The sequence below is a fragment of the Euprymna scolopes genome, chromosome 1 (assembly GCF_053919585.1).
Source record: "Euprymna scolopes isolate OS-2025 chromosome 1, ASM5391958v1, whole genome shotgun sequence".
NCBI classification, from domain to species: Eukaryota; Metazoa; Mollusca; class Cephalopoda; order Sepiida; family Sepiolidae; genus Euprymna; species Euprymna scolopes.
The window spans coordinates 171,398,763-171,426,693 of record NC_136482.1 but is presented as its reverse complement, the minus strand read 5'-3'; the positions used below and the strand labels follow the sequence as shown (position 1 = coordinate 171,426,693).

Here is a 27,931-nt window from a genome sequence, read left to right as displayed (position 1 = left end):
ACACTGGGATCCTCATTCATTCCTGGGCATGCTAGTAATAAATTATGGTGAACTGTAACAGAATTTTCTAGAAATAGATCTGCAGATTCCTCCCCTTTATAACAAGTAATTTTTTAAAACTATTTTCAGTTTACTATTATTTTTTCTTTTAAATTAAGGTTAAAAATATTTGGTGCTTATTCAGATTGGCACTTATAGCAATAAACAAAAATGAAAAAAAAAAAACTTTTACATTGTACCCAGTTGTCATGGAATGAAGATTGTATGTTTGAAAAATCACAAAAATTGATCAGGTATTTTTTTTTTTTTTAATGAAAAACGAATTTGCCGTTTTTTACCTATAAGTGAGAGATGAGGGAGCTTTTTTTAACAGAAAACATAAGGGGAGGTAATCAGTGATTATTTTGACAGTTTCCATGTGCATTAGGGTCATCTGCCCTTGTCCACCGATTTGTTGACACTTTTTTCTTCAATCATTGAAACAGTAAAATTTGACTTTCTTGGGGGAAAAAAAAAAAATACTTGATCAAATTATGTGATTTTTGGAATTTTTCATCTTCGTCCCGTGACTGGTATGTGCATAATGCAGACATTTCTCTATTTTCTTTCATTTTAAATGCTGCCATAAATGTCAAACACCCAATATTTATTTTTTTTAAATAGAATTTTGAAATTTAATGACCAAAAGATTAACTTAAGTGGACCAAGTTGTTAGAAAACCCTAACCCTAATCTCATTAAGGTAATTAATTAACTTTCAATCTTTTAATGAGGATTTGTTACGAATTTTAAAGCCACTTTTTTTTTCTCCTCCTACAGCTTAAACACTTCCAAAATTTCAAAGCATCACAAAGTAATTCATCCGCTCCACTATTTTTTAAAGAAAAGATTAAAATGGCTGACGTGTTAAGGAAACAAAAACAAAAAATATATATATATATATATAATCTGGCCGTTTTAATTTTGTCAATAACATTTTTACTTAATAGTAAATAATGTAGTAATTCAATCCTCGTAGTGGCAAAAACAAACAGGCACATGCAGTTGTCTTAAAATTTAACTACTAGAAAAGTCATTAGAATAATAGATACTACAATTAAAAACTACACAAAAAAAAATGTAAGCATTCATGTTTGATGTACAAAATGGCCACTAGTCATTACCATAATATTGTCGGGGAGAGCCATAAGGACTCCTTAATTGCTGTGACATTAAACTGTCTCTAGGCCCTGCTTGGCTTCCATGTCGGGGTGGAATATCTGGAGGACCATGACCACATTCAGGACAACTAGCGGGAGGGGATGCTGTAGGAGAGAGAGGAAAATACATAAAAAATAGAAAAGAAAAAAAAAAAACGTAAAAGCAACGATTGGCTGGAAGTTCAGGATATGGAAAAAAAAAAAAAAATGAATGAGCATTTTTCTACAATAAAAATTAAAGGTTTACTTGTGTTACAAATACCTCTAGGTATTTGTAACACAAGTTCATAGAACCTTGACAGAGAGTGTCCAAGAATAAAGAGGTCCCTCCTGTCGCAAGTTTTTGCTAGGTTGGGAAGAGGATATGGTGAACAAACATATCCTACACTGACCGCCCCCATCTAGGAAGATTAGCACTATCTACTTAATAAGGAGGTAATTCCCAGGAGGACGGTTTTATGAAAACAGAACTAATACTACACTATCCACACTCATTACCCACAAACGTTTTACCATCAACAAAACTATTGCTTATATATATATATATATATATATATAAGAAAATATAATGAAGATTAGCCAATTAGCAAAACGTAAAGATGTTCATGAGCGTTTGCAGATTATTATATATAATGTATTTCAAACTTATAGAATTAAATAAGCATAAGCTGTTTTGATGTTAACATAGTTGGTTACAAAATTAACAAGATGTAATTGTGTTAGGAATTTCTATGGCATCAGTCAATGGACCGAAATAAAATTATCCTTGGTTGAAAACAAAGGAAATTGCGAAGAATTTTTATATCAATCATTATATATATAGAGAGAGGCAAAAGAAAAGAAACAAGATAGTGAACAACTGATGTAGGAATAATTTTATGCAGCCAGACACACAACTGCTATAGTTGAGGTGACAGCAAACATAGGCACACACACACACTTGTAAACGTAAACACAAATCTTTGGCTATTTGTGTAATAGTTTATTAAAACAGCAACGAATTACAATCAAATCCCATCATTTACTTTCATTAATAAAAAAGAAATGCTTTTAAGTTTCTGAATTTTTGAGATGAGGACTAATAATTTGTATTTTGGATTATTGGACTAATGTTCTCATCTCGAATCATTTTTACGTTTACTACAGATTACAAATTATAATCAATCTGTGGAAATATATAGTGATAAGGAGTAATTACATCTAAAAATAAAAATGGATGTAAGGCTCCCAAAAATTCATACTATAATTGTCAGTTGTAAGTTACACTCTTCTGGAGGTTGAAGGTTCAATCCATAGTGCAGACAACACTCGAAATACAATTGCAAATTACTTCTACCTAATTGTGCCTGATGGAAGAGGGCATACTACTCTGTGGATTAAATACAGAGTTCAGTTTGAAACTCCATGCAGATTCTCAAGTTTAATAAATTACACGTGAAGAAGAGGTTACATCAACTGAAACATTGTGAAAATAGCATGTGGAATGAGAACAGTAATCCAGAAAATTCCAAATGCAAAATCTTTTTAAAGTCAAATAATAATTGTATGCATTTTCTTTTAGTCTCTTTTGTGAATTAACAAGATAATGACAATGGATCAAAAGCAAAGGGTCTCTTGGATTTTGAAAATAGCTTGAGAAATGACTTTAAAGACAAAGCGCAGAAGGAACCAAAATGGTTTGGCGATTGAAGAAAGCATATGGATTTTATTCAACAAATTTTAATTCATTGAATGTAGCATAGAGAAAATATTATTTGGAAACAATGGAGTAATTCCAGAAGGATGTGATATTGTTTTCTAAAAGGATGTGTAGACAAAGGATAATAAATATTCAATGAAAATACAATGGATTCAAGAACTCATATGTTGAGTTATATCGGGGTACATATATATATTATAAGAGAAACTTTCATTGGTGGCCATCAAAAAAATGGCTGATAGCATGAATATCGGTTGAAATTGCATAAATATAGGTTGGAAATTGTCATAAAAAAAAATAAAATAAAATAATAAAAAAATGGGTGAATAATGCATGTTTTTACACTTAAAGAGAAAAAGCCATAAAAAAATATTGATTAAAAAAAAATCAATTATATCCAATTTACAAAGCAAAACCTTATATTTGTGACGACATAGCTAAATCAATCAACAAGACTGTATTTCAGATTATTTTCTTCGATTCAAATATTTTTAATTATTTTTAAATCAAATTTGATTCAACAGAACTTTTTTAATAATTCAACAATTTCATATTTTTACTCATAATATTCACTACAATATAAACTTGATTCTCAAGTTTTCATTATTTGAAAATAATCTGATCAAATAGAAAATAAAATTATAGTGAAATATTTTAGCAAAAAGGAAAATATTCTTACGATTGTATGCCATTATATTGTCTGGTAGAGTCCTCTGGCGGTACAAACCATAAGGTACACTTCCTACATGATGGGGGTAGTTATCTCGACGGTCTTGGTAACCAGCAGGAGAACCTAATATTGTGGGTAAGGAAGATGGTCCAGTTGGCAAAGTGTGTCCTTGTTGGGGCGATACAGATGCTGGGCTGTGTCCTATAGAATTAAAAAAAAAAAAAAAAAAAGCATTAAAAATTAAATAAAATTATAAAATAAATGTATGTCATCATTGGAGATAGGGGGGATTTGTAAGAGGCTAAACAATCTGCAACCTGTATTGTGAACGTTGGCACATTGTATATTGTTCATACATTTAGTGAATTGATTGTATATGTACATTAGATATTTCAAAAGTACATTTATTTATTGGTAGTTTATGGAACATGTATTCAATTTGAAAGCAATTTTATAACAATTTACAAAATATTCTTACTTAAAATATTTGTTGCTCATTTTTATTGATGCTCAAGTGAAATGTAGCAGTTCAAAACGAGATAATATGAATAAACTTATCTGTGAAAAATATTAGTGTACACCAAATATTATGAAAAAAATAATTTTTACTATTCCAAACTCTGAATGACATTCATGTCAAACCAGCAGCTCGTAGATTATCTCCCTTCTAAGAGAAACACTGGCTTGTAATTTGGAGTTTGCAAAAGTAAATTAATTTTTTTAAATTAAAATTCTACTCAATAAATTTCCATAATTTTTTATGTACACTAATATTTCCCACTAATAAGTAAAATATATTCATAAGTTTTCCTGTTATTTTAAACTGACATGTTTCACAAAAGCGTTGATAAAAATAAATATTTCCACTTTTCACAATGCTAACAGAACTTTACAACCATAATAAAATCAATAGACAAAGCACCAATTTTTTTCAAAATTTTCATAAATTTCAAAGGATTTCAGAATACATTGTGATGTCATAGACCCTCTATTTTCTCTTTTTTTCTCTCATTTAAATCATTCCAAGCCTGTTATCTACAGGTAGAATGTGCATATACATATCTCGATGCCTCCGTTCAGTCTCGAAAGACAAAGGATACTTGCGTAGCGGTAGCTGTGCATGTAATTGTGAGGCAAGGGTTGCACAATCCCAACCACACCTCTCCTAAATCGGCACTATTTGAGTCCAGTGGCAAGGAGAAGTCCAGGACGAATGGAAACGAATACAGATAAGCGGAGAATAATATATATCAAATTTTAGTCATTCAATGAATTTAAAAATTTATGAAGTGAAATGTTTGAATTTCAAATCAAAAATTTTTTATTATTCTATCACAGGTTTCCATACCAGTTGATAGTTAGATAATTTTATTCTGAAGTATATATATATATATATATATATATATATATATATATATATATATACACTAGACTACCTGTGACCCGTTGGGTCAGTATGTTATATTAGCTATGGAATTCATGTATGAGCGTGACACTTGTGACATAAATAAAAGTTGTTTTTTTGACATAACAGAAACATTTCTATGAAAGTATATTAAAATGAAAAAGAATATAGATAGATTTCTATGAGTCGTTCTGTTTATTATAGTTGATTATTTTTGAAAAAAGAAAAATTTACAGTTACTGAATTATAAGTGGTTGGCCATACTTATAAGTAAATGTGCACTGAACAGATACCATAACACTTATTATAGTTAAATTCAGATTTTGATATATCTGCTTTTTTTTTTTTTTTTAATTTTTTTTTTACATTGTTCATTTCTGTATTATGTTTAAGTTATTTTAAAGCCCACTCTTCCCATGTTAAATAATAATTTCGAAATAACATTAATATTTCAGTGCACAGGTCATGCGCGCATGCGCAATCAGATGTTGTAAACCGGAAAGTGGGTTACATACATCGTTACAAGGTCATTTGAGTTTTATAATTATATAATTATTTAGGAAGCAGAAAAGTACAAAGATTGTTAATATTTTCTTTTTGCCAATTAGTCTATGCCATAGTTACCAGTTGGACATTCTTAAGACACTAAAACAGAGATGATATTTATGTTCTTGTTAGAATGACATTAAAGCTCACACCCATTTGGTTTAGACCACTGATGTAACATGATATGTCTACTGCTCTTATCTGTCCAAACCAGTTTTGTTGGCGTGGGGTCGGTTGTTCCTCGATCTTCACAAACATTGATAAATCTTTTTGCATATCCACTTATTAGGAAACTTTGACACATGCACATATTTATTCTATTACTTTTAAATAGGAATCTATTATATTTTTACGAATAAGGGTTTTGGTGTTTTTGTTTTTTGTCAGTTCTCTTGTTTAAGTAGTAGGTTCAGTTCAGAGAGGAAGGCCAAGGAAAATATGGAAAGTTATAAAAACGAACTCGAGAGAAAGATAAATAAGTGGTCAGAGATGGAATGGTTTGTAAGTCAATTCTTAAAGCCGTCTAACACATGGTAGCATGTAAAACAGACATTAAATGATGAACAAATAAGAAACCGATAAATTGGTTAGAAGCATCCAATAATTATACACTGTTTTTGAACAAGTTCAAATAAGTTTCAGTCTTGTTTTATGGACAGATAAGGGTGAAGTTGAATAGATGTGCCTGTAAGATCCTATTCATTTTCAATCATCCGTCTTCTAAAGAAATTGAATTGAATTCAAATTAAAAGGATTTCTTGAAAAGAATATATTAAAAAGAGGAAGATTTTAATCAACTTTCATGATCTGAACAATGCGATAAAAAAAAAAAAAAAAGTACTCCAAAAGATTATATTTACCTGACCTACGTAGAGGTGAAGCAACCATAATGGGTGGGGTGCCACTATGCGTCCGATGTGGGGGTGGGGGTGTATTACTGGTGCTTCCACGTCTCCACTGTGTTCCAGGAGAACCGCCTATTGTAAAAGTAACTGAAAAAAAAAAAAAAAATTTATTTTTAGAAAAAAAAATTTATCGTAAGAAAAAAAAAAATTTATTTTTAGAAAAATAAAATTTATTGTAAAAACTTTTTTTTTTTTTTTTTTGATTAAAACCGAAATTCAAAAGTTTCTTGTTTTTAATGAATATATTTAAATATTTCCTGAATTCAGAGTAATTTCAGAGATTTCCTTTTGTTGGATTATTTTCCCAACCAAAAGGGCCAGTTTACGCTACTATTTTATCCATAGTTAAATAGATGAATCCATATATTTCCCCAAAGAAATTAGAGAATGTATATTTGATAACAATTTCAAAATTGACACTCATCTTAGTACTAGCAAGCACAACATCCCTTAACTAGTGTGACTGGGTGTTTCAATAGTCATAACAGTAACAGGTATATTAATCAAAGTGGGAAATATAAGTTACAAGCATGGTACTATGTATTCAGTCTATACATTAATTTCACCTCTATCTCGAGATTAAATAAATATGGCACAAAATACTTACCAGAAGGTGGTGACAGAGAGCCAATATCAGGCCCACTGCTCAGCCTAGACTCTGAACTATTCCGCTTCAGCATTTGACTGCCTTCATCTCTATCCTAAGGAAAAGAGAATACAAAGTTTAGAAATTAAAAATAATTTTCCAGTTTGAAATCCTTAAAAAAAACTAAATAGATTTAAAGAAAAAAAGAGTATTTTCCTTTCGTATGAAATAATTTGACAAGAATTTATACATGAAAATCAATTTTTTTTTTTTTTTGTAATTTGTATAATATGCCGTATGCACAGCCATTTTAAAAAAAAAAAATAAAAAAAAAATAAAGATGGTCGGATTGCCAAAGATGAAACACAAAATAAAAACATAGTTGACAATTTACACTATCCATTTAAAATGAATTGTTCCAAAATTAAATTCTGTAATGTTAACTTAAAAAGTTTCAAAACATGATTTATTTTAATGTTAATTTAATACATATCGACTCGCAACAATGGTATCCATGAGACCAATAAAGAACATCTATTATTCGAAGACTTACTGATGCTGATTCTTTGCTTCGGCTTGGTGAAGGAGTCGATGGTGAATTGGACATAATTTGATACGCCTCCGTTTGGGTGGGAACAGGAATCGGTTCTGATGAAGGAGAAGTATTGGGAGTCTGTACTTGCAAAGAAGTGGGTCGTGTTGGACTTGTCTGGCAGTCCTTCTTGTACGTCACAGCCCCACTTGAGGGGTGGGCATTCACGTTTCGTAAGTATACTTCATCTTCACTACAAAAGAGTAAATAATGAAAGCATAAACATTGAGAACAAAATAAAAACGAGACTTTTACACAATATTTACATATTTTAAATTAAGCTGCTATCTTTTTTAGATGAAGTACTTTAATCTTTATATCTGCATTCATCCGCAATGTATATACACGTACACAAGCACACAAATATGTATGCATGTATATGCATATACACAAATTTATTTGAGTGTGTATGCACAGCTTTCAATTTTATATATTCAGAACCATGAAAGGGGGAGGGGGTTACACACTACAAACAACACATTTTGAATCCGGATAAACCTAGGAATGCTTCCAAATCTTTTTGGCATCAATTTGGATCATTCAAAAGCATTTTCAGTTTTTTTTTTCTTTCAATGAAAAAATAAAACTTTAATGGCAAAAATACAACAGAGTGTACAAGTTGGATATTAAATTTAAAAATGTATGTAACGCATACGGAAATTGAATGATTTAACATTAAATAAAATAGATTAAAAAAAAAAAAGAAAAGCACAATTAATCATGTTTAATCAATTATTTTGATGCAAGAATTAGACTACAAATCAGCTGTTTGGGGGCTGTTAGGCATTTGTATGAAAGTGCAAAATGACATATTCTACTATTAGCTAACACTATATTCTATTAAGCCATTTTATCTCTTCAAATGATAAAATGAAATAATTACCTTTCAAAATCATTAGTTTCTTTTTCATTCTTTTCATCTGGAAATAAAGAAAAAAAAAAAGAAAAAAGTTAAACTTCATACACACATAAAGTACAAAGTTAACAGAGATTGAAACATTTTTAAAATGACATTTTACTGTATTTTTACACTTTTTATAAAAAAGTTTAATTATATCCAAGTACAACTTCAGAATAAACTAATTTTTAAAGTATACTTTTATAAACCAAATGTAATTAATGTGCAACAAAACAATGTTATAATCAACTTTATTTGTAAAAATCTTGAGTTTTATACAAACAAACCAGAAATTTTTATATCGTTTGGATTATTCAGGTTACTGTTTCTCATCTAGACTTATTTTTTTGTTTTGTTTCATGTAACCTCCGACCTTCTTCAAGTGTATCTTTTTGAATTCTGAAATTTGAAATTCCATGCAGATTACAGAGTTCAACAGAAAGCTTCCTTGAATTCAACAAGATACACCAGAAGGTTGGAGGTTACGTGACTGAAATGTGAAAATAACACACAAGATAAGAACAGTAGTCCAAATAATTCAAATTATCAATCCTCATCTCAAAAGTTCAAAAACAAGTATATATATATATATATATATATTTCGGCGCTAATGTAGAGAGTGATCCGCGCTATTTTTTAAATCATATTTCCACGTTTAATTAAAGTTTTATATGTTTTTTTATTCAATTGTAAGGTTAAAGTACAAAATAGGTACAAAACACCTTCCCCTCCCCATGTTAAGAATGGCTTTTTAAATAACATTATTTCAGCACGGATCACTCTCTGCATGAGTACCTATATTTCATATATTCACATGTTATAAGAGGATATTTTATGTATCAGTTTTTAGTAGTTACTTTAACAATGCTCAAAATGCGAATAGAGCTATGTAGTATGTTATGTTATTTCCAACTGACTACAATATGGTTGTTTTCAAGTCCAATGTGAACAAATTCTTGATGAGCCATCCCCTTAAGTAATCCATTTTATCAAATTTTCACTACTAACAATGACTACATGTTCCTTTGACCATTGTATACCCATTAACCCTTATTCTCGAGTGGCTTCTGAGCCTTAGTAAGTGGTAACTCCTTTGCGAAAAAAAAATTAAAAAGAACTGGTAATTAAGCTACACAGAATATTTTGCATTTCATTCCTGTAGTGAATTTTCAGGCTACAATAATGCTATATTATAGCCTGATGATGTTCCAGAGATGAAATATGGAAGATTCTGTGTAGCTTATATGCCATATATTTTTGTAACTTATGCACATAAACTGCATAAAATCCAGAATATAATTTTAACTTTAATGCAAAACAGTATGGCAGTAAAAAAAATACAAGTTAACATTTTGATAGGTTTACAAAGTTACTTACCATACTGGTCATCTTGAAAACCAGCTTCCACCATTACAAAACCCTATGGAAAAAAAAAAAATTGTAAAAGAAAAAATAAATTTATAAAACAGATATTTTTAGTATATTGGGATTTCTGGTTTTATGCCCACAAGCTCTACAAGTCATTTAATATAGCTAATATAAACTAAAAAATAGCTGTCTGTATTACATTATAAGGGAAATAACTCCAATCCCTAACATATAAATAAAAAAAAAATACAAACTTGTTTTTATTTGCATTTATATTATAAGATTATGAATAAACTTGCTATAACTTAGTTAAAATAAAAAAAATACCATGGTGTTATACAATGAGTTGTTTTCAAATAATGGCAGATGGCATTTTTGTAAGATTCTTCATGTTAACCATTTCGTTTTATAGCATAAAGATCTTTTGGGATTATTTAATGCTGAATTTAATAATTTGGTAACACATTTTATGTTTCAAGTTTTTAATATCTTTAAATATCTATTCATGGTATAAATTAATATCAAATTCATTTCACGCAGTGATTTTCAAATATTAACTTGTATATATATAATGCTTATATCATGAATTCTTTCATATTGCTTTTGGGTGTTTTCTAGCATATCAACATTTTGAAAGCTTTTAATATCTAAAAAAAAAAAAAAAAAAAAAAAATGTATTCATTATTATGTGTATATCAATGGACACAGTTCCCTGACATACATATTTAACTCACAAATATGACCATAAAAATGACAAATAGAAAATATGTGGCAAAAAAATAAAAATTTAAATATAAAAAAAATATAAAAATATGTGAAACTTTTAAATCCTTCTGGATGATAACAGTATTTCTTTGCTAGTTTTAGAATAATTATCTCACAAACTCAAGAAATAATGGAAGAGCAAGTGATTAGCAACTAACCTCAATAGGACTAGTACTTCTAGTGACAGCTTCCACAGGATCTTCACGGCTTCCCTTGGAAAATTCTGTATCTTCTGGGGAGGCAACAGGTGGGGCTGGAGCTGGGGGCAGGGGAGGGTGTCGTGGCGGTTGGGGACTCTGGAAAAAATAAAATGTATATTGTAGTTAATATGAAATTATTTTTTTAGTATAGCTAAGTTACATTTTGTCATTAATCTTAAAATTCACAATTATATTAACAAGAAGGACCTATGGAAATTCTACAAAATGAATATATTTAATCAACAAATATGATAAAGCTCATACTTTTCTGGATAGCAAAAAAAAAATTTGTTTTTTGAACAGGAAAGCCAATAACATGCAGTAAATGTGAGTTTATTAACATTGCTTTGAAAATCATGTCTATTGTAGTTTATATATATAAAATTGACTCAAATGAGATAAATATGTGATAATAAATACTCAGAAAGTAATATTGTGCTACATAGTTCAATACAAATAAAATCACACTGTAAGAGATAGTCTTTAATTTACTCCTTCAGCCCAGCACTTCTTGGCAGACGATATTCTTTATTTTTCCTACTTCTTTTGAATGTTCCCTTTTTTTATGCAATGTTTTACTGACTTCTTTCTTCAGTGAAGAGCTGTTGCACATCAAATTTATGAGTTTCTTTCTCACACCAATATAACAATAAACATATATTTGATACCTCCTGCAAGGTAGCCTTCCAAAATATCAGCAGTAGGCTAACAGGTACTATATCTTATCCGAGGTTGATTTGAAACTGTGCAATGATGGAGCGTTCATTTTCCTAAGGTATTATACATACCTGCTTATCTGAATACATACAGTGCTTAGTATTTCCAAACTCATCTGGTACTGGCCAAGCTCAACATTGCTTAACTTCAGTGATCTAATGAGAACTGGTGTATCAATGTGATCATACCATACAATCAAAAAAGCAATAATATCATACTAGTGTGACCCCTAGAAAATCTGTGGTTGTTTCTTCATCTTTATGTCTGTTAAGGTTAAGATGAATAAATTGCTTTCCTTTTTCCATAGAAATAATCATTGACAGCTAAATATTCTTACAATAAAATATTTTAATTCTTAAATTTATTTATCGTAACAAACTTTTACCACAAAAATAATTGAGCTAAGTACTCTTAAAATGAAATGAAATGCTTGCTGAAAAATATCCTATTATAACCCATTACCTGCCTGCATCCCATTAATGGGATGCTCAAAAATATCTACATTTACATCTAAAAGTTTCCCTTAATTCGGCCACTAATGGACTAATAAGTATTTTTTCAGCAGGCATTTCATGCTCGCTTAGAGACCCCCCCCCACTCTCCCGAATAAAAAGATAATGATAAAAACAAAACATTCTAGGAAGAATAATCCCCTACCTATGCAAACTTCATGTTCCTAGGTCTAATAACTTAAAAGCAGTAAAGCAGAGACTCATTTTTATAGATCAAATTTATTTATGCACATACTGACCGACGATAAACAGGTGACAGAGGGAACAGTACGCAGAGGGGGGCTTTCTCGGCTGAACCGTTCTGTCTGACAAGTGACACCAACAGGTGAAGCTGAAAAGAGAACCAAACAGCGTTAGATACATGCACAAAAGCTTTCCTTTTTTTTTTTTTTTTTATTCTACACATACAGTACAATTGGTTGGGGAGTAATGTTTTGAGAGCAAGTATAGGTTTCTCTCCAAGTTTATGAAAAATTAGTGTTTCTTCACAATAACCTGCCATAAAAAATAATTCAATACTAATAGACTTTTATAATCTGTTGATTTGCAGAAGTAATTTTTTTAAATTTTTACTAACATAATATTATGGGTTGCCTTCCAAACTTATGTTTTATTTTTTTTTTTAATATTCCAAACTAACAGATCTCCAAAACGTACAAATAGTTACGGCAGTTTGTGATCACATATGTAACATTATTATTTTGTAAGCAAAATTTAAATACTGGTGTTACAGAAATCCAAAAGTTGGACTATATAGAAAACAGGGGGTGGGGTCATGGTGAAGTTATTGTAAAACACCAAAGAATTTAAGCTCTAAAACTGATTGCATATCAAAACAGTATTTGGTGCTAATGCAGAGAGTGATCCGCACTATTTTTTAAAATCGTATTTCCACGTTTAATTAAAGTTTTATGATATGTTTTTTTATTCAATTGTAAGGTTAAAGTACAGAATAGGTACAAAACACTCTCCTCCCTCTATGTTAAGAATAGCTTTTTAAATAATAACGTTATTATTTCAGCGCGGATCACTTTCTGCATGAGTAACCAGTATTTTAGTCTATTAAAGCAGAAGTAATCAACATTTGTTTCCATAAGACTTTTTCCTATATACTTAAATTACACAATATATATAGACATTAGTTTAGGGATGGAAAAAAAAAAAATTTTGTTTGAAAAATAAAATTCCGTTTTGATTGTTCTAATTAGTTGTAATTTTTCATTAACTGAACAAATCACCTATCTCAATTTTTTATACATATTTCTCATCCATTCTCACTATATTGAATCAACATAGTCACTAATATATATTTTTCAATGTCTGATCATTTAGAAAAAGAGTGACTTTGTTTTTGGCATTTTCATCGGATTTATAATGCCTGATCACACTACAAAGACTTAAAAAAAAACATTTTAGATATATAGGAAGAGGGTGTTAACAGATATGCTACAGTTTATGAATTTTAGTAGAATAAGTAATGATAATGGCTGACACTCATGTATATATGTGTGTTTGTATGTGTAGGGCGAGATGAAAGTAATTGACAAAATGATATGTGTATACTTTCAGATTTCAGAGAGTATAAACTTTTTTTTTTTTATGAAAAGCGGACGTTTACAAATTGTAAAGAAAATATCCACATTTATTGTGAATATTGACTTCAAAATGTGACTATATCCTAGCAACTATGAAATCATACAATTTCATTCAGTTCTAATATAAAGTTTCTTTGTCTTCTTTTTTTTATAAGTAGAAAAAAAATGCAGCTTATTGAATTACCTATTAAGCTTGGGTTAGACTGAATTAAAAATGTGAGTTTGCAAAGGCAGTTAAATTAAAAAATAAATAAAGACACAATCAAAAATTTGATTCTGTTCACTACCCCCCCCCCCACCTATTTCCTCTCCATATCCAGCTATTAGTTAACTAACATTATGTGACAATATTTCGTTTGGTTGATGTAAATGGACTATTCCTACCTTAATTTTTATAATCTTTGTTAATAAAGAGAGTAACAAAAACGAGAGTGATAAACATTGTGTAAAACAAGTGTGAGGGTGAGAGTTATGGACTGATTAAGATACGAGTCACTTAAGGGGTTAACTTGCAAACTGTGGCTAATTAAAGCAATTTTTTTAAAACATAACTCTACAATTAAGGAATATTTCAGCAGTGTTTTGTTTTATAACAGAAAAAAAGAACATTTAATTTTTAATTTTAAAACTTAGAAAGTTAAAAGATATTTCCAATTTTCAATTCAAATGTCAATTTCATTTTTAATTTGAAAATTTAGAGAATAAAAAAATCTTTTATCTTCAGTTTTCAATTCAAAATTTGATTTTTCAAATAATACTTACAAGATAGTTTAGGAACCTGAGGTTTCAGAAATAAATGATTGAAGAAGTCCTCTGAAAAATAAAATAAAAAGATTTTTTAGCTTCAACACACATGGCATATCATCATAATAGTATGTTGGTAAACATAAATTAACAGGAGAAGATTTAACCACTTGCGAAATATGTAGTTCACATTAGCAGTCATTAGACCATTTGCACAGCATTAAAAACAAGCCGAGCATGCGAGATCCTCCTTTAAATAATAAATCCATTCTGGCAAAAATTTACATTCACCATGACTAATGTTTGTGCAAAATTTCAGAAAAATCCAAGGTATGGTTATGGAAAAAAGTTTGAACAAACAAATGGACAAATGGGAGTGAATTACTAAGTCTGATCCCTCTTTTGTTGGGGAGGGGGGGGATGCAATAAGTATGGCAGAGGAGTGTTATTTAAACTGAACACTGACTTTGTAGATCTCAAGTTTATTTTAAATATTGAAGGTTAGCCTTCGAACGAATCAGTTATGTTGGTATGGTTATGTGGAGTGCTCATCCTCCTGGATAAACCATTGCAAAAGCATAGAAGTTTTACATTGTAGCAAGGTTGGTCGGCCAAGGAAAACATAAAAACAAGTGATTAGAACAAACAACACAGACTTGAATTTGGCAACAGTTGACCTACTGAGCCATGAAAACTGGTGAATGCTCTTGCGTAACATCAGAAAATGTTTGCCCTCTGAACAAGGGAAAAGTGGTGTTAAATGAATAGAAGAAACAGTCCTAGGTATGACGTTAAACTATATCTGATGATGAGGCCCCAATTTAATGGCTTGAGTAGCGTATAATCATTCCATAGTTGCCATTACTCTCAGGTCCACGCTGACCTTGAGTGGCAGTACCTGTCAAAATACTATTTATGGATTAAATGCTTGTTCATGTTATAGTCAAATTTCTGCATGTTGCTCCAGTTGAGGAAACAGAGAGCAGAGCAGGGATTCCAAACGCAAGTAGTTTGAAGGAGGAAGCTATCAAAGTAGAAAGCCTTATGATATCTGGAGACCTCTACAATGAAAAGCATTTTACAGCTTGTCTGGGTATTTATATTTAGGCACAACTTCAGAGTACATTTCATTGACATACTTGTAAAAAAAGTACATCGATACAACATTGCGGTGATGGGACAGGAACTAGAGCTTGGTAGATAGTGTGGGACGTATTAGGTTGGAGAGAGAGACTAGTGGTTGGTGCACCAGCTCAGACGTTACAATTCTAGATGAATGGGTAAATGATAATTTTGTAAAGATATACGATACTGGAACGGGGCGAAAAATTTTCAAGCTTGGTAGAAGAACCCCAAATCTTTTTGCATCAGATTTACAGTATCTTCGATGTATATATTCAAATTCATGTTACTGTGAATGTTAGACTCTCTGGTAGGCTGCTATCGGCCATTACAATTCGTAAGGTTTCTTATAATTGTTAAAAGGTGTTCTGTCTTTGTAGCATTATTTATGTATAAATAGTTCAGTCATTTTTTTTTATGAGTACTATGCTAGTTTAAGCATAAGCCTTTTGTGTACCAATACTGATCAACTGAAAGACAAAGGTGTATTGGGAAAAAAAGAAATTCGTCGGTGAAGAATTGGCAATGCTATTTAGTTGAAATGAAGAATATAAAAACAATGCAAAAGAACCAAACGAAAATAGACAAACTTTTTTTTCTTTTTTTTTTAAACTAATAAGCCACTCGCTAAGCATTAATGAGATGCTGTTTTGTTGGTTTAATGATGAATATTATGAAAGTATTGAGAATGATTAACAATGATATACGTTCACAATAGACCCTCTATATAATTACACTGGTGTTTGATCAGAGATGTATTAGCGATCTCCTTTCACACTGTGTTCTGCAGTCCTGAACGTGCTGCCTCAGAATTATGTGAATGAACTTGTATCACTGTCACATTTTTGGAGTTCTGTATTGATTAATTAGCATGATGTTGCTAAGTTTTATGCATTCTTTAATTAGCTTAGTAGCCTCTGTCTATTGCTAACGGTTTTATGATGATGGCCTAATAAAAAGAGAAAAAAAAAACCTAAAGTTTGATTACTTATAGGGGATAGTTTATGACAAGTATTTCAAAGTTAAAATTTACAAAACAAAAATAATAATACTTGCTGGGACCAAGAGTTTAAACAACTTTCATAAATCTCACTAACAACAATAGGGAAATCATCTGCCCTTGTATGACAAAATAAAAATTGTAGACAGAAGAATGGCAACAAATAAGAGATCATGAGGCACATATGTTGAGTATGAATTTTTTTTTTTTTTTGCTCAGACGGTCACTGCTTATCAAGGTCTAGAGGCTACTCTAGAATGACAGTTAAGTGTTAGATAAAAGAGGAGACAAGAAAATTCCTGATGGAACTTAGGTAGCGCTAGATTATCTAAGAGGACGCCTCAATAGGAATTTATTAACATTAGAAGACAACCATGTTATAGTCAGCAGGGAAGCAGACCCACAATATTACATTCCACAGATAGACAGTTCTAGGAAAGAAACTCAGCTCAGAATTGTTGTTTAGTTTTAGGCACAGATAGAGAGTGAGCAAAGTTGTTGGCAGTAGTTGCAGCTAGGCATGCGAATACAATATGAGAAGCAATAATTATAAATAGATTAGAACACCAATAAGAAAATTGTAATATGAGTAATGGTAAAAAAAAAAGGTATTTCTACAGTAATAAATATTAATACTACACATCTAGTCAAGAACTGTCCACATGGATGGGTAAGAGGATTGGTTGACAATTAGTTCTAAGTGACAATCTTCCGGAGGTTGAAGGTTCAATGCTTACTACAGGTGATAGACTTTTTTTTTTACTAGAGAGTCATCACTTATCAAGGTCCAAAGGCCACTCGAGGATAAGAGTTAACAAGTGTCAGGTGGCTAGAGAGAGAATACCATGATGATTGGTAATAATGGAATTGGTTAAAATTTGATTAAGAGGATGGCTCAAACTAAGAATAACAATAATTCTTTCCAGTTATAGCTGACAGAAGAAGAACAATGCATCCCAATGAATTAAGTTCAGTTCCAGATTCTTGCAAGTTCGAGTTTTGCAAAATTTTTTTTAAAGATGCAGAAGGTCAGGGGGTTACATCATTCAAAACGTAAATATAAAAAAGATGAAAATAGTAATACAAATAATACAAAGCCTGAAGAAAAAGTCATAAAATTAAGCCATTTAGGAAAGAAAATGTAATTGACACCTATTAGAAAACTCTATAAAAAAAAAAATTTTTTAATTTAAAAAACACCTGAAAATTATGCCTTTCATTCACCATTTTGAAAATGCAATCGCAATGATAAAGTTTGATAATCTCCATAATCTTTTCATACGGCAGTTAAGGTGTATGCATAACACTACTACAAAGACTGGAAAGCAGGAGGACTAACCTGACCTTCCACCAACATACAATGCCTTGACAGTCTTAAATGGTCATCTATCTGGCACTGGCCATGCTCAGCATTGCTCAACTTTATTGATCTGACGAGAATTGGTATGTCTGTGATTATGCCGATTATGCTTTTAACTTTGTTTGCTTTCACAGCAAATTAATCCTGCCTTAAACATTAACCTCTTAATCGTTTTAGAGTTATTTAATGTGTTTTAACATCCCCATTGTCAATGGTTCATGGTATACAATTATTTTAATGTCTACAAAAGGCTGATTGAAAAATAAACAAAATCACCTTCAAAACTTAACCCCATTAAAAAAAAAGTTTTTTCTTTAAATAATGAATAATGTAAAAAAACAACCTAGGTAGGTTTTAATACAAAAAAAAAAAAAAAAAAATTCCTCATCTATCATAAAGCATGTGAAAAAAAAATTTGTAAACCCATCTACCTCACATGTCATTCTTTTCTTTTTCTACCCTCCCCCAACCCTGCTTTTATCTTTCAGGTCTATGTTTTCAATTTGTAAATCTTCAAATAAATAAATAAAGGAACAACATCACTTAGTTCTTGTGAAATCTTCAAACAAAATATTAGAATCCCATCACATCACTGTGTTGCTTTGAGATATATATATATATATATCTTTCAAGAACTGTCCACATGGATAGTTAAGAGCATTGGTTGACAATTAGTTCTAAGTGACAGTCTCCTGGAGGTTGAAGGTTCAATGCTTACTACAGGTGATATATATATCTTTAAAAATTATTATATATATTTTAAAATGAAGTATACAGTGAGCTTTGTGTAATTTTCTAAGTATGGAACTCTTCCATTTCCCTGCTTTCCAGCTGACTACAATATGGTCATCTTCAAATCCAATGTAAACAAGTTCTTAACGCACCGTCCACTACTAATGATTACTACGATATTGACTACTATACACTCATTAACCCTTATCCTTGAGTGGCCTCCGGGCCTTGATAAGTGTTGACTCCTTGGTAAAAAAAAAAAAAAATGATTGAGGGACATGAAGACAACAATGCTATAAACAGATAAACAATCATGACTAATAAAAAAAAAAAATAAAAATTATATATATATATATATATATACACACACACTATACTTACCAAAATTGATACGATCTCTGGCACTTCTTTTTAACAATTTCAATAATAAATCCCTAAGCTCTGGTGATGTCCCATTTGGAATGCTAAAATCAAATAGAGTAAAAATTGAAAGTGACTCTTATGCGTTTTATTACAACAATGGTGTTAGGTATAGATCAAATGAAAAAGTTAAGTAAACAACAACAAGCAGACAGTCATAACAGCAGCAGCAGCAGTCATTAGTACAGTGGGGGAGAGGAGGAGGAGGATCCACCTGTTTCTGTTACGACCTCCTTTCACTGACGTCACAAATTGTATAATGTTTACAAAACAACCCTCCCACTCTTGTGAGTGAGCCTATTTTGTAAATATTGCCATGCTTTTCCCAATTGTTTTGTTCTTTATGGAAATGGGAAATTTTGCTAAGCAATAAAATGGTGATACCCATGATTCCAAAGGATTTATATGGATCGATAATTCTTTGGGTTGGATCATGGGTTTGTCATTTTGCGGTATATCAACCCTTTTTGGATGATTTAATGCCAAAACTATAGCTAATGGAAATAATTGTAACGCTGTTGTTTTACTCAAAAGGAGCGTTCAGTATTATTGTAGAGTCTATATTCATGTCACCGTTCAGAAAAATGGTTACAAGCTTTAATTTATTTAAAACTTTATAATTATAGAAATTAAAAAAAAAAAAAACAAACAATAAAACTGCTAAGAGTTCAGGTCTTGGAGCAGGATTACAGAAGGGTCTTCATGAATTCCCGAGAATGTACCACGAGGTGGTTTAAAATCATAAAGTTAAAGAAATTTTGATTAAAAGTCACTTTACTTGCATCTAATTTGAATATCATAAAACACAAAAATTACGAATAAAATAATTCATCTTGTGTTATGGGCAGGATACAAAAGGATATTAGGTTTTTCATTTAATCTGAGCAAATCTCAATCTCCTATATGCTAGTAAGTTATAAAATTTATATTGCGATTAAGCTACACTGAATATTTCGCGTTTCATCCACTCTAGGACTCTTCAGGCTTAAGTATAACTACTTAATTTACTCACATAAAATTAATATACGAAAGTATAGATTTATGTGTAAACTTTAAGTATTTACTTCAAAAGTGCTCAATACGTAGGTAGAGCTAGTTAGTAAGTTATAAAATGTATATGGCGATTAAGCTACACTGAATATTCCGCGTTTCATCCACTCTAGGACTCTTCAGGCTTATAGTACTTATAGTTTATGCATAAATCTATACTTTTGTATATTAATTTTATGTGAGTAAATTAAGTAGTTAAATATATATACACACACACGTCTACATGTATAGTAGAACCCTGCGATACAGCGTTAATCCATTCCAGGGTTGGGATTGTAAGGTGAAATCACTGTATGGTGGGGCCGAAGCAAGAATTTATATAGTACATATTAGGTTTTGTATCAGATTACTCTCGATAAGCATCGAAAATTGAAACAAGAAAAGGTCGGATTTTGACCAAAATTAACACTCCTATACAGCCTAACATCACATGCACATTTGAGAAGTTTTATCGCCATACAAGCAGAAGGGTCCAGCATATAAAAACATTGCTTCTCTGATAAAACAGTGACACGTTCAAAATTAAACGTTTCTGTTTAGAGCACAATTAAACCATGATACTTGACTTTTGCATCTTAAACTTTAATTCAAGCCATTATATAAAAATAATTTCATAAAATCAACAGTAGTTCTCTACCACAAAATGGAGAGTACAATGTATGAGAGGTATGTGAAGCTTCCTCCCAGTTCATCTTTTGATCAGTTTTCTGCAAAATTTTTTGTATTGCTACCTGATTTTATACCATTTGCTTGAGAACATATGCAGTTACATTTAACAGGATTAATCTTTTTTTCTTAAAATAAAGCATCTTGAATTTCAAAGATCACTTCATTTTATTTAGTCTTTTTCTTAATCAAATTTTGTTGGACATCACAAAATTATGCTGAGAGGGAGGAAGATAGAGTGAGAGTCCACCACCCTCCATTTTTATTTTTATTGGTCCCCAGGCAAAAGGAGGGTGAACCTGTAAATTAACCCTTATCCATTCGTTTGTCTGTCCGCACTTTTCTCAATAACTACGCTTTGGAATTCTTTGAAATTTTGAAATGATATGAGTAAAAAAAGTAACAGAACGGATTTTCCGTTCAATTACACCCCTAGTGGTGCCTTTCAGGTTAAAATGGCTAAAATTGACTTGTGTTTATTAAAAAAATTGATGCCTTGAATTTTTATAAAATTTTCTGAAAAGTTGTAACTAACTGATTTCTATATAATTTTGTTTGTCTATACTTTGCAATAATTCTTTTAGGACTAATAAAAACACTCCATTTTTGGGACTATTTTATCATATGTGTTCAAAATTTTCTGTGTATGTCTACTTAGCAGTTTTGCATGATGCTGAACTCAAATTGAAATATGTTAAGGCCTTGAGGACTTTTTGAGGCTAAATGGGGGGGGGCAAATGATGGACTTAGTCATTTCTTTTTTTTTTGCATGATGCAGAACTCAAATTTACATATGTTAATGAATGCCTAAAACTGCACAATTTGTTCATTTTCACCAGGATTCGGGGCTAAATGGGGGGGGGGAGATGAATTTACTCATTTTTTTTTTATGCCTTGTTCACTGTGCACTCATGGGGTCTTTTCAGGTATGGTTCATAATCAGTAAGTTTTTAGAAACCCTAAATTGAAACCTTTATTTTCATTGACAAAAGATGTATAGTCACATACGAACAATGACAAAAAAATATATTTTTAAATATATACATGGTGATATGTGTGTGTGTGTGTATAAGTGAACGGAAATTTCAAATATAAAATGAAGAAAAAGCTAAACTTATCAAATTAAATTAATGGTTATTGTTTATATGTAAATAATCAATAGAATGAATGTGACATTTTATTTTTATGTCTATAATGTAAACATGAAAGTGGACACTCATTAAATATATAGTAGTAGTAGTAGTAGTAGTAGTAGTAGTAGTAGTGAGGGAGAGGAGGTATAGATTAGCAATGATTAAAAAAAAAATAAGAGAAAGAAAAAAATAAAAAACAATGCAGACGAAACAATATGTTTAGATAAACAGGGTTTCATGCCAAAAACGGGTTGACCTTCATTCTGACATAATTTAAGACTAAACATGAAATTCCTTTCATAATCCAAATAAATGAACGTATGCAAATGATTTTTGAACTTTCATGGTTGGCAAACATTTAAATCAGTAACATTAAAAAAAAAAAAAAATCCTACAAATTTGCAAATAATTTCAAATATGATGTAGGCATTATATTCTGGAAATGGTTTAAATACATTTGAAAATTAAATTACAAAAAAAAAAAAAAAAAAAAAAAAAAAAAAAAAGGTACTTATATAGTTTAATCAAGACATAAAAAACTTAAAAGATTGAAAAAAAGCTATATTGTACATACCCATTCCAATGAAGTCTCCCCGCCCACCCACACACAAAAATTTCACTTAATTTGATTAAGTAGGTTTTGTTTTTAAGCGGAAAATTTTTTTTATGGCAGCAGGCTAAAGGTAGCTATGTTTAATTCTTTTTACATAGAGGGGGGGGGGGGCATTGGAGATAACTCAGTCTAAAGTGCTAATAAACCCCTTTCTATGTTAAATAATAGTTCCTCTTCCTTCCTCATGGTCTAAAAATCGAAACATGGCTACCTTTTGCTCAGTGTCAAATTGTTTTTCCACTATAAAAAAAAAAAAAATCAAATTAAGTGAATATTTTTTTTTTTTTTTTTTCTCTCGGAGAACTTAATTCTTAGCAGGTACGTACAATATAACATTTTTCAATATTTTCGTTTTTTTATGTCTTGATTAAACTATACAAGTATCAAAAGAAGTATTTTTTATTATTTTAATCTAAAAAAAAGGCAAGCAACTTAAATATGCAATGAAACCTTTTGTAAATAAAAAACAATAATTCAAAATTCTTTGTTAAAATGAGAATGAATACAATAGTAAACAGACTTTTTTTTTTTTTTTTTTTTGAGTAGAAAGAGAGGGAGGAAGAGGATGGAGGTTATACAAAAAAAAAAGGTGAATGTCAATATCCCATCAAGTTTAAAAAATAACACATTTGATAGCATTTATGAAATGAAACATTGTCATTTACAGGTTTCAGATTTGTCACCATCTTTGCTTTTGTTATGTTCTCACTTTCAACACCATATTTATCATTATGTTTTCTATTGTCACTCTCACCTTCCCCCCATTCTTTATCTGTGCCTAAACCTAAACGTAGATTCCATGAACAAAGCTTCTTTCTTAGAACTGCACGCCTGTGGAATTGTCTTCCGTTTTCCTGCTTTCCGGCTGACTACAATATGGTTGTGTTCAAGTCTAACGTAAATAAGTTCTTGATGAGCCGTTCCATATAAGTTATCAAATTTACCAAATTTTCATTACTAATGATTACTATATTGTCCAATTTCTACTGTACACTCTTTAACCCTTATCCTTGAGTGGCCTCTTGGCCTTGATAATGTGGTGATGCCTATGTAAAAAAAAAAAAAAAAATGTAGAAGGCAGTTGAACTTTTATACCATGTGTGCCAATTTTTTAGTCTTAATTTAGAGGAAAACTCTAATTGTGCTTATATAAACACACTTGGTAGTTTATATTATATATATATATATATATATATATATATATATATATATATATATATATATAACACTGAATGTGTGTGTGTGTGTGTGTGTCTGTCTGGTCACGAATAGGCTCCTATATGGTTGACTATCTTAAAAAATTGATTACATATGATAGAAGATGCATCGAGACACAGGAATGAGTATGTTTGATCTGGCAGAACAGTGGTTCATTAAAATTGTGAGGTCTGCGTTCGCGCCTGGTCCACAAAGTATGGAAATAAAAAATTAAAAAAAAAAAACGTTTACAAGTGTTTGATATAGATGTACATAACACTTTGATAAGTATGTTTTAACTTAAATAGGGATGGTATGATAAAATTGTGGGGTCTGCGTTCGCGCCTGACCTCCATAGAATGGAAATAGGCACAAACTTTAATAAAGACTTTTCATATCTATCTGTGTAAGTATACTTTGATAATTATGTTTCTGTTTGAAGAAATATGGTATAATAAAATTATGGGGAGTTCGTTCGCACCTGACCTCCATAGACTGTAAATATGTCACAAAGTTTAACAAGGTTTTTTAATATAGATCCACAGAATATTGCGATAAGTGTTTCAGTGTGAACAGGTATGGTATAATAAATTATGGGGTTTATCTATTTTATTTTTACTTTCATCATATTTTGCTTTGGTTTTGATACCCCCAAATTCAACCCAAATTTACAACCCTTCCTTTTCATAACCTATCATACTGTCATAAATCAGAGTCCATTTTCTGTAGGCTGTTTTTGAACCCAATCAACGACGGATACATTTGCTAGTATATATATATATATATATATATATATATATATATATATATATATATATATACTAGCAAAAGTACCCGTCGTTGACTGATTGATATATATATATATATATATATATATATATATATATATATATATAAAAAAATAATAGCTTCCTTCAGTCTTGACAGACTATGGATACCCACTATAAGGGTGCCTGCATGTGGAATATTTATGCCAAGAGTTGCGCAATCTCTAACCATCCTCTCTTGAGTTGACATAAAATACAAGTTGCAAGTAGGATAACTGGAAACAATGTTGAGATAAGCAGAGACCACATGTAGCACCTAAAATTGCTAAATGATCACCCATCTGATACTAGCCAGGCTCAGCATTGCTTAACTTCAGCGATCTACGAGAACTAGTATGTCAACGTGATTATGCTATGTGTGTGTGTGTGTGTGTATATATATATATATAGCATTTTTTTTTTTTTTTAATCAGACAAAAATATGCAGATAGAAATTGTCCATTACATTTAATGAAATTCTTATTTTGTTTAAGCTGGGGACGGGGCATAGTACTGGATGCAAGACATTCACACGCTATCTTATATATTCCAACTGAGATCTTTTTAAGATTTTAACTGTCCCTTTAAGTGGAATTCTTTGAATCTCTCTTGTGCTTGGTTCACGAGTTATATTTGCCTAGTAGTTTTTGAGTCCAGATGCTCCTAGAATTACTGGCATGATGGAGATCTTCCTAAGATTCCAGATTATTTTCATGTCGTACATAAGACCTTCGTATTTCGTTATCTTTTCCCCTCTTTTCCGTGTGTGTAATAAAAGGGAGATAAAATTGTTTTCAAGAGCTTTCGACCAACATCTCATCTTAATTACATCAGAATGAAGATCAACCAGTTTTTGGCATGAAACTGCTTATCCAAACTCATTGTTTCATCTACACTGCTTTTTCTTTCATCATCGCTAATCTATATTTAATTAGTAACAAAATATGTAAAGAGGAAGATTGAGGAAAATGAAAACTGATGAGATGGATAAAGACGTTTAAATAAATTATTTCAATATAATTAATTAACAAAGCATTACTTTAAAAAAAAAAAAAAAAAAAAAAAATCAAGACCACTAACTTTCCTCAAAAAGAACCAGCAATCTAATAAGTTACCCCCTCCCCCATATTTCATATGGTATCTAACACTCTCACTTCTGTAATTCGCTGTTTAACAGTTGAAGGTAATCGAGAAAGCCGAGAATAAAAAGATTAGAATAGCTTACTATAAATAACTAGTAATACTATGTAACTCATAGCTATAGAGAGGAAAGTAGCAAACAAAAAGAAAAGAAAAATTCGTATTTTTGTCTTTATTTTTTTTTTTTTTTTTAATATTAACTAGATTTGGACCCTCCACCCTCCACTGAAACAATCTAACCTCTATGGGTCACATATTTTGGGGGGGGGGGGTTCTAGTAATATATGATCGTACAGACAAACAAAGGATTTCAAATAGAAACAAGATTAATTTCTTTTAATGAAAAGTTTTAATTTGCAATGAATTAATGAATTTAAGCACTGATTTTTGTTATGTAGATCAAAAAAAAAAAAAAGAAGGAAATAATGCACATTAACACTTTCTGATGGGTGCAATAGGTGTGTGTGCACATTAGTCAGTGTGTCTGTTCTGGTATCAAAACATTTTTTTTTAAATAATGTAAATTTGTTGGTTGGTTTTACAGCATGTCAATACTCGTTAGCTCATTTTATGCCAAATCCACGCATAAGCTTTATCTAAGAACGGTTGCACATTAATTTGTTCTGTGATCTTATATTTCCGTAAATAGTCTGTAATTGATTCTGTTTAACCCATAAATGGAATCGTGATAAATCTTACCATTCCAAGCTAGGATGAAATTAAGATTAATGGTTATTATAAAATGACTCCACACTCTGCAAAACTTCCAAACAGGAAGCTAGAGGTTTGTGTTAATGTGAACATATAAGGTTAGAATAAAGATAAAAAATACTTACGAAGGCTTTAATTCACTGTGTTTCTCATAGAACTGCTTCAGTTGTTGTGGAGTTTGTGCTTGGAAGGGTGCCTTGCCAGTCAAGCACTGGAACACTATGGTTCCAATACTCCACAAATCAGCTTTGGCATCATATTGAAGAGACATTATCACCTCGGGAGCCTAGTTATAGAAAAAAAAAAAAAAAAAAAAGAAATCTATATAAATAAAACAGTAGGTGTGTGCGTGAAAATACTTAACCGATAAACTAACAAACTACTGGTCACATAACACTGAAATTAATCGGAAATAGTAATCATACACCAAAGATGGTTTATAACAAATAAAATCTTTGTTTGGATGGATCAATAATGTGCACAGAAATATATCAGACAAGTTGAAATGCAAAATGTTCATTTTAACTTGCCAACATATTTCTATTACTTTTGCACAAGCACAAATTTATTCATAGCTTGAAGTGTTTTAATTTTAAGTCTTTCTAATCTATCTGTTGATAGCTCAAATGGTAGGGAATGCAGCTAGAGCACTAAATGTTTTGGTTTTGATTCTAGCTGATGGCACCCAAGTCATTTTTTTTTTTTTTTAATCTTTTGAAATCAGTACTATGTATTAAGTACAATATAATATTCAATATAGAATTGGTTCTGTAATAATAAATATGAAATCTGCATGAATTAAAATATATTTAAGCATATTTTATAACGGGAACAAGGCCAGGTGCCCCTCCATTAATAATAAATCTGTTTTTCTTTATATAACTTCATTTTAATAATAAATACAGATCACTCATTACACATGTAAAAACAATAATTGCAATTAAGAGGATTTGTTTAGTTTAGTTTTATGGCATATCAACCCTTTTTGGATTATTTTTTGCTTCAAGTTATTTATATTTTCAAATATTGGCATTTTTTTCATTATAAGAGCAAAATTCGAAAATAGAAATATTGAACAAAAAAAACAAAAAAAAAACAATGGTATCTACTTAATTGTCATGTCACAGTTATGAACATATTAAAAAATTATGAAAACCAATAAGGCAGAAAATTAATTATTAATAAAAATAGTTTTCAAAGACAATTAGTGAAAATTGAGTTTTGCTAAAATAGAAATTTGGAGCGTTCGAATCTTAATAAGGGAGGTAATTATTTTCTGAAAACTGAAAATTTTAAACCTTAACAAAATTTTGCTTATTGTTTTCAAAAACCATTTTCATTAATAATTTTCTGCTTTATCGTTTTTCGTAATATTTGAATATGGTCATAATTGCGACATGACAATTAAGTAGAAATCATTGGTTTTACTTGAAATTCAATATTTCGATTTTTTAATTTCGTGATTAAAATGAAGAAGCACCCAATTATTTATTCATGGTGTTTGGTATGTTTGTTTTATGGCATATCAATTTTTGTTCCTGTTATTTAATGAATTCAGTAATTTTGGGAAAAAAATTTTCA

At 30.5% G+C, this 27,931-nt stretch overlaps 1 protein-coding gene across 2 annotated transcripts in view; it reads right to left on the bottom strand.

The window, feature by feature from the left end:
* The window catches only part of LOC145277512 (serine/threonine-protein kinase unc-51-like), a 146,910-nt gene that overhangs the window by 17,827 nt on the left and 101,152 nt on the right, over window positions 1–27,931 (bottom strand). Inside the window, exons 8-19 of one of the 2 annotated variants that reach the window (XM_080128940.1) lie at window positions 26,476–26,636; window positions 18,996–19,078; window positions 14,419–14,469; window positions 12,301–12,392; window positions 10,791–10,928; window positions 9,877–9,919; window positions 8,485–8,521; window positions 7,563–7,794; window positions 7,031–7,124; window positions 6,379–6,510; window positions 3,577–3,768; window positions 1,163–1,303 (exon numbers count right to left, since the gene is read on the bottom strand). In XM_080128940.1, the coding sequence (XP_079985066.1) occupies window positions 1,163–1,303; window positions 3,577–3,768; window positions 6,379–6,510; window positions 7,031–7,124; window positions 7,563–7,794; window positions 8,485–8,521; window positions 9,877–9,919; window positions 10,791–10,928; window positions 12,301–12,392; window positions 14,419–14,469; window positions 18,996–19,078; window positions 26,476–26,636 (1,396 nt within the window). The remainder of the gene's footprint in view (window positions 1–1,162; window positions 1,304–3,576; window positions 3,769–6,378; window positions 6,511–7,030; window positions 7,125–7,562; window positions 7,795–8,484; window positions 8,522–9,876; window positions 9,920–10,790; window positions 10,929–12,300; window positions 12,393–14,418; window positions 14,470–18,995; window positions 19,079–26,475; window positions 26,637–27,931) is intronic. The other variant, XM_080128950.1, reaches the window with a different exon arrangement.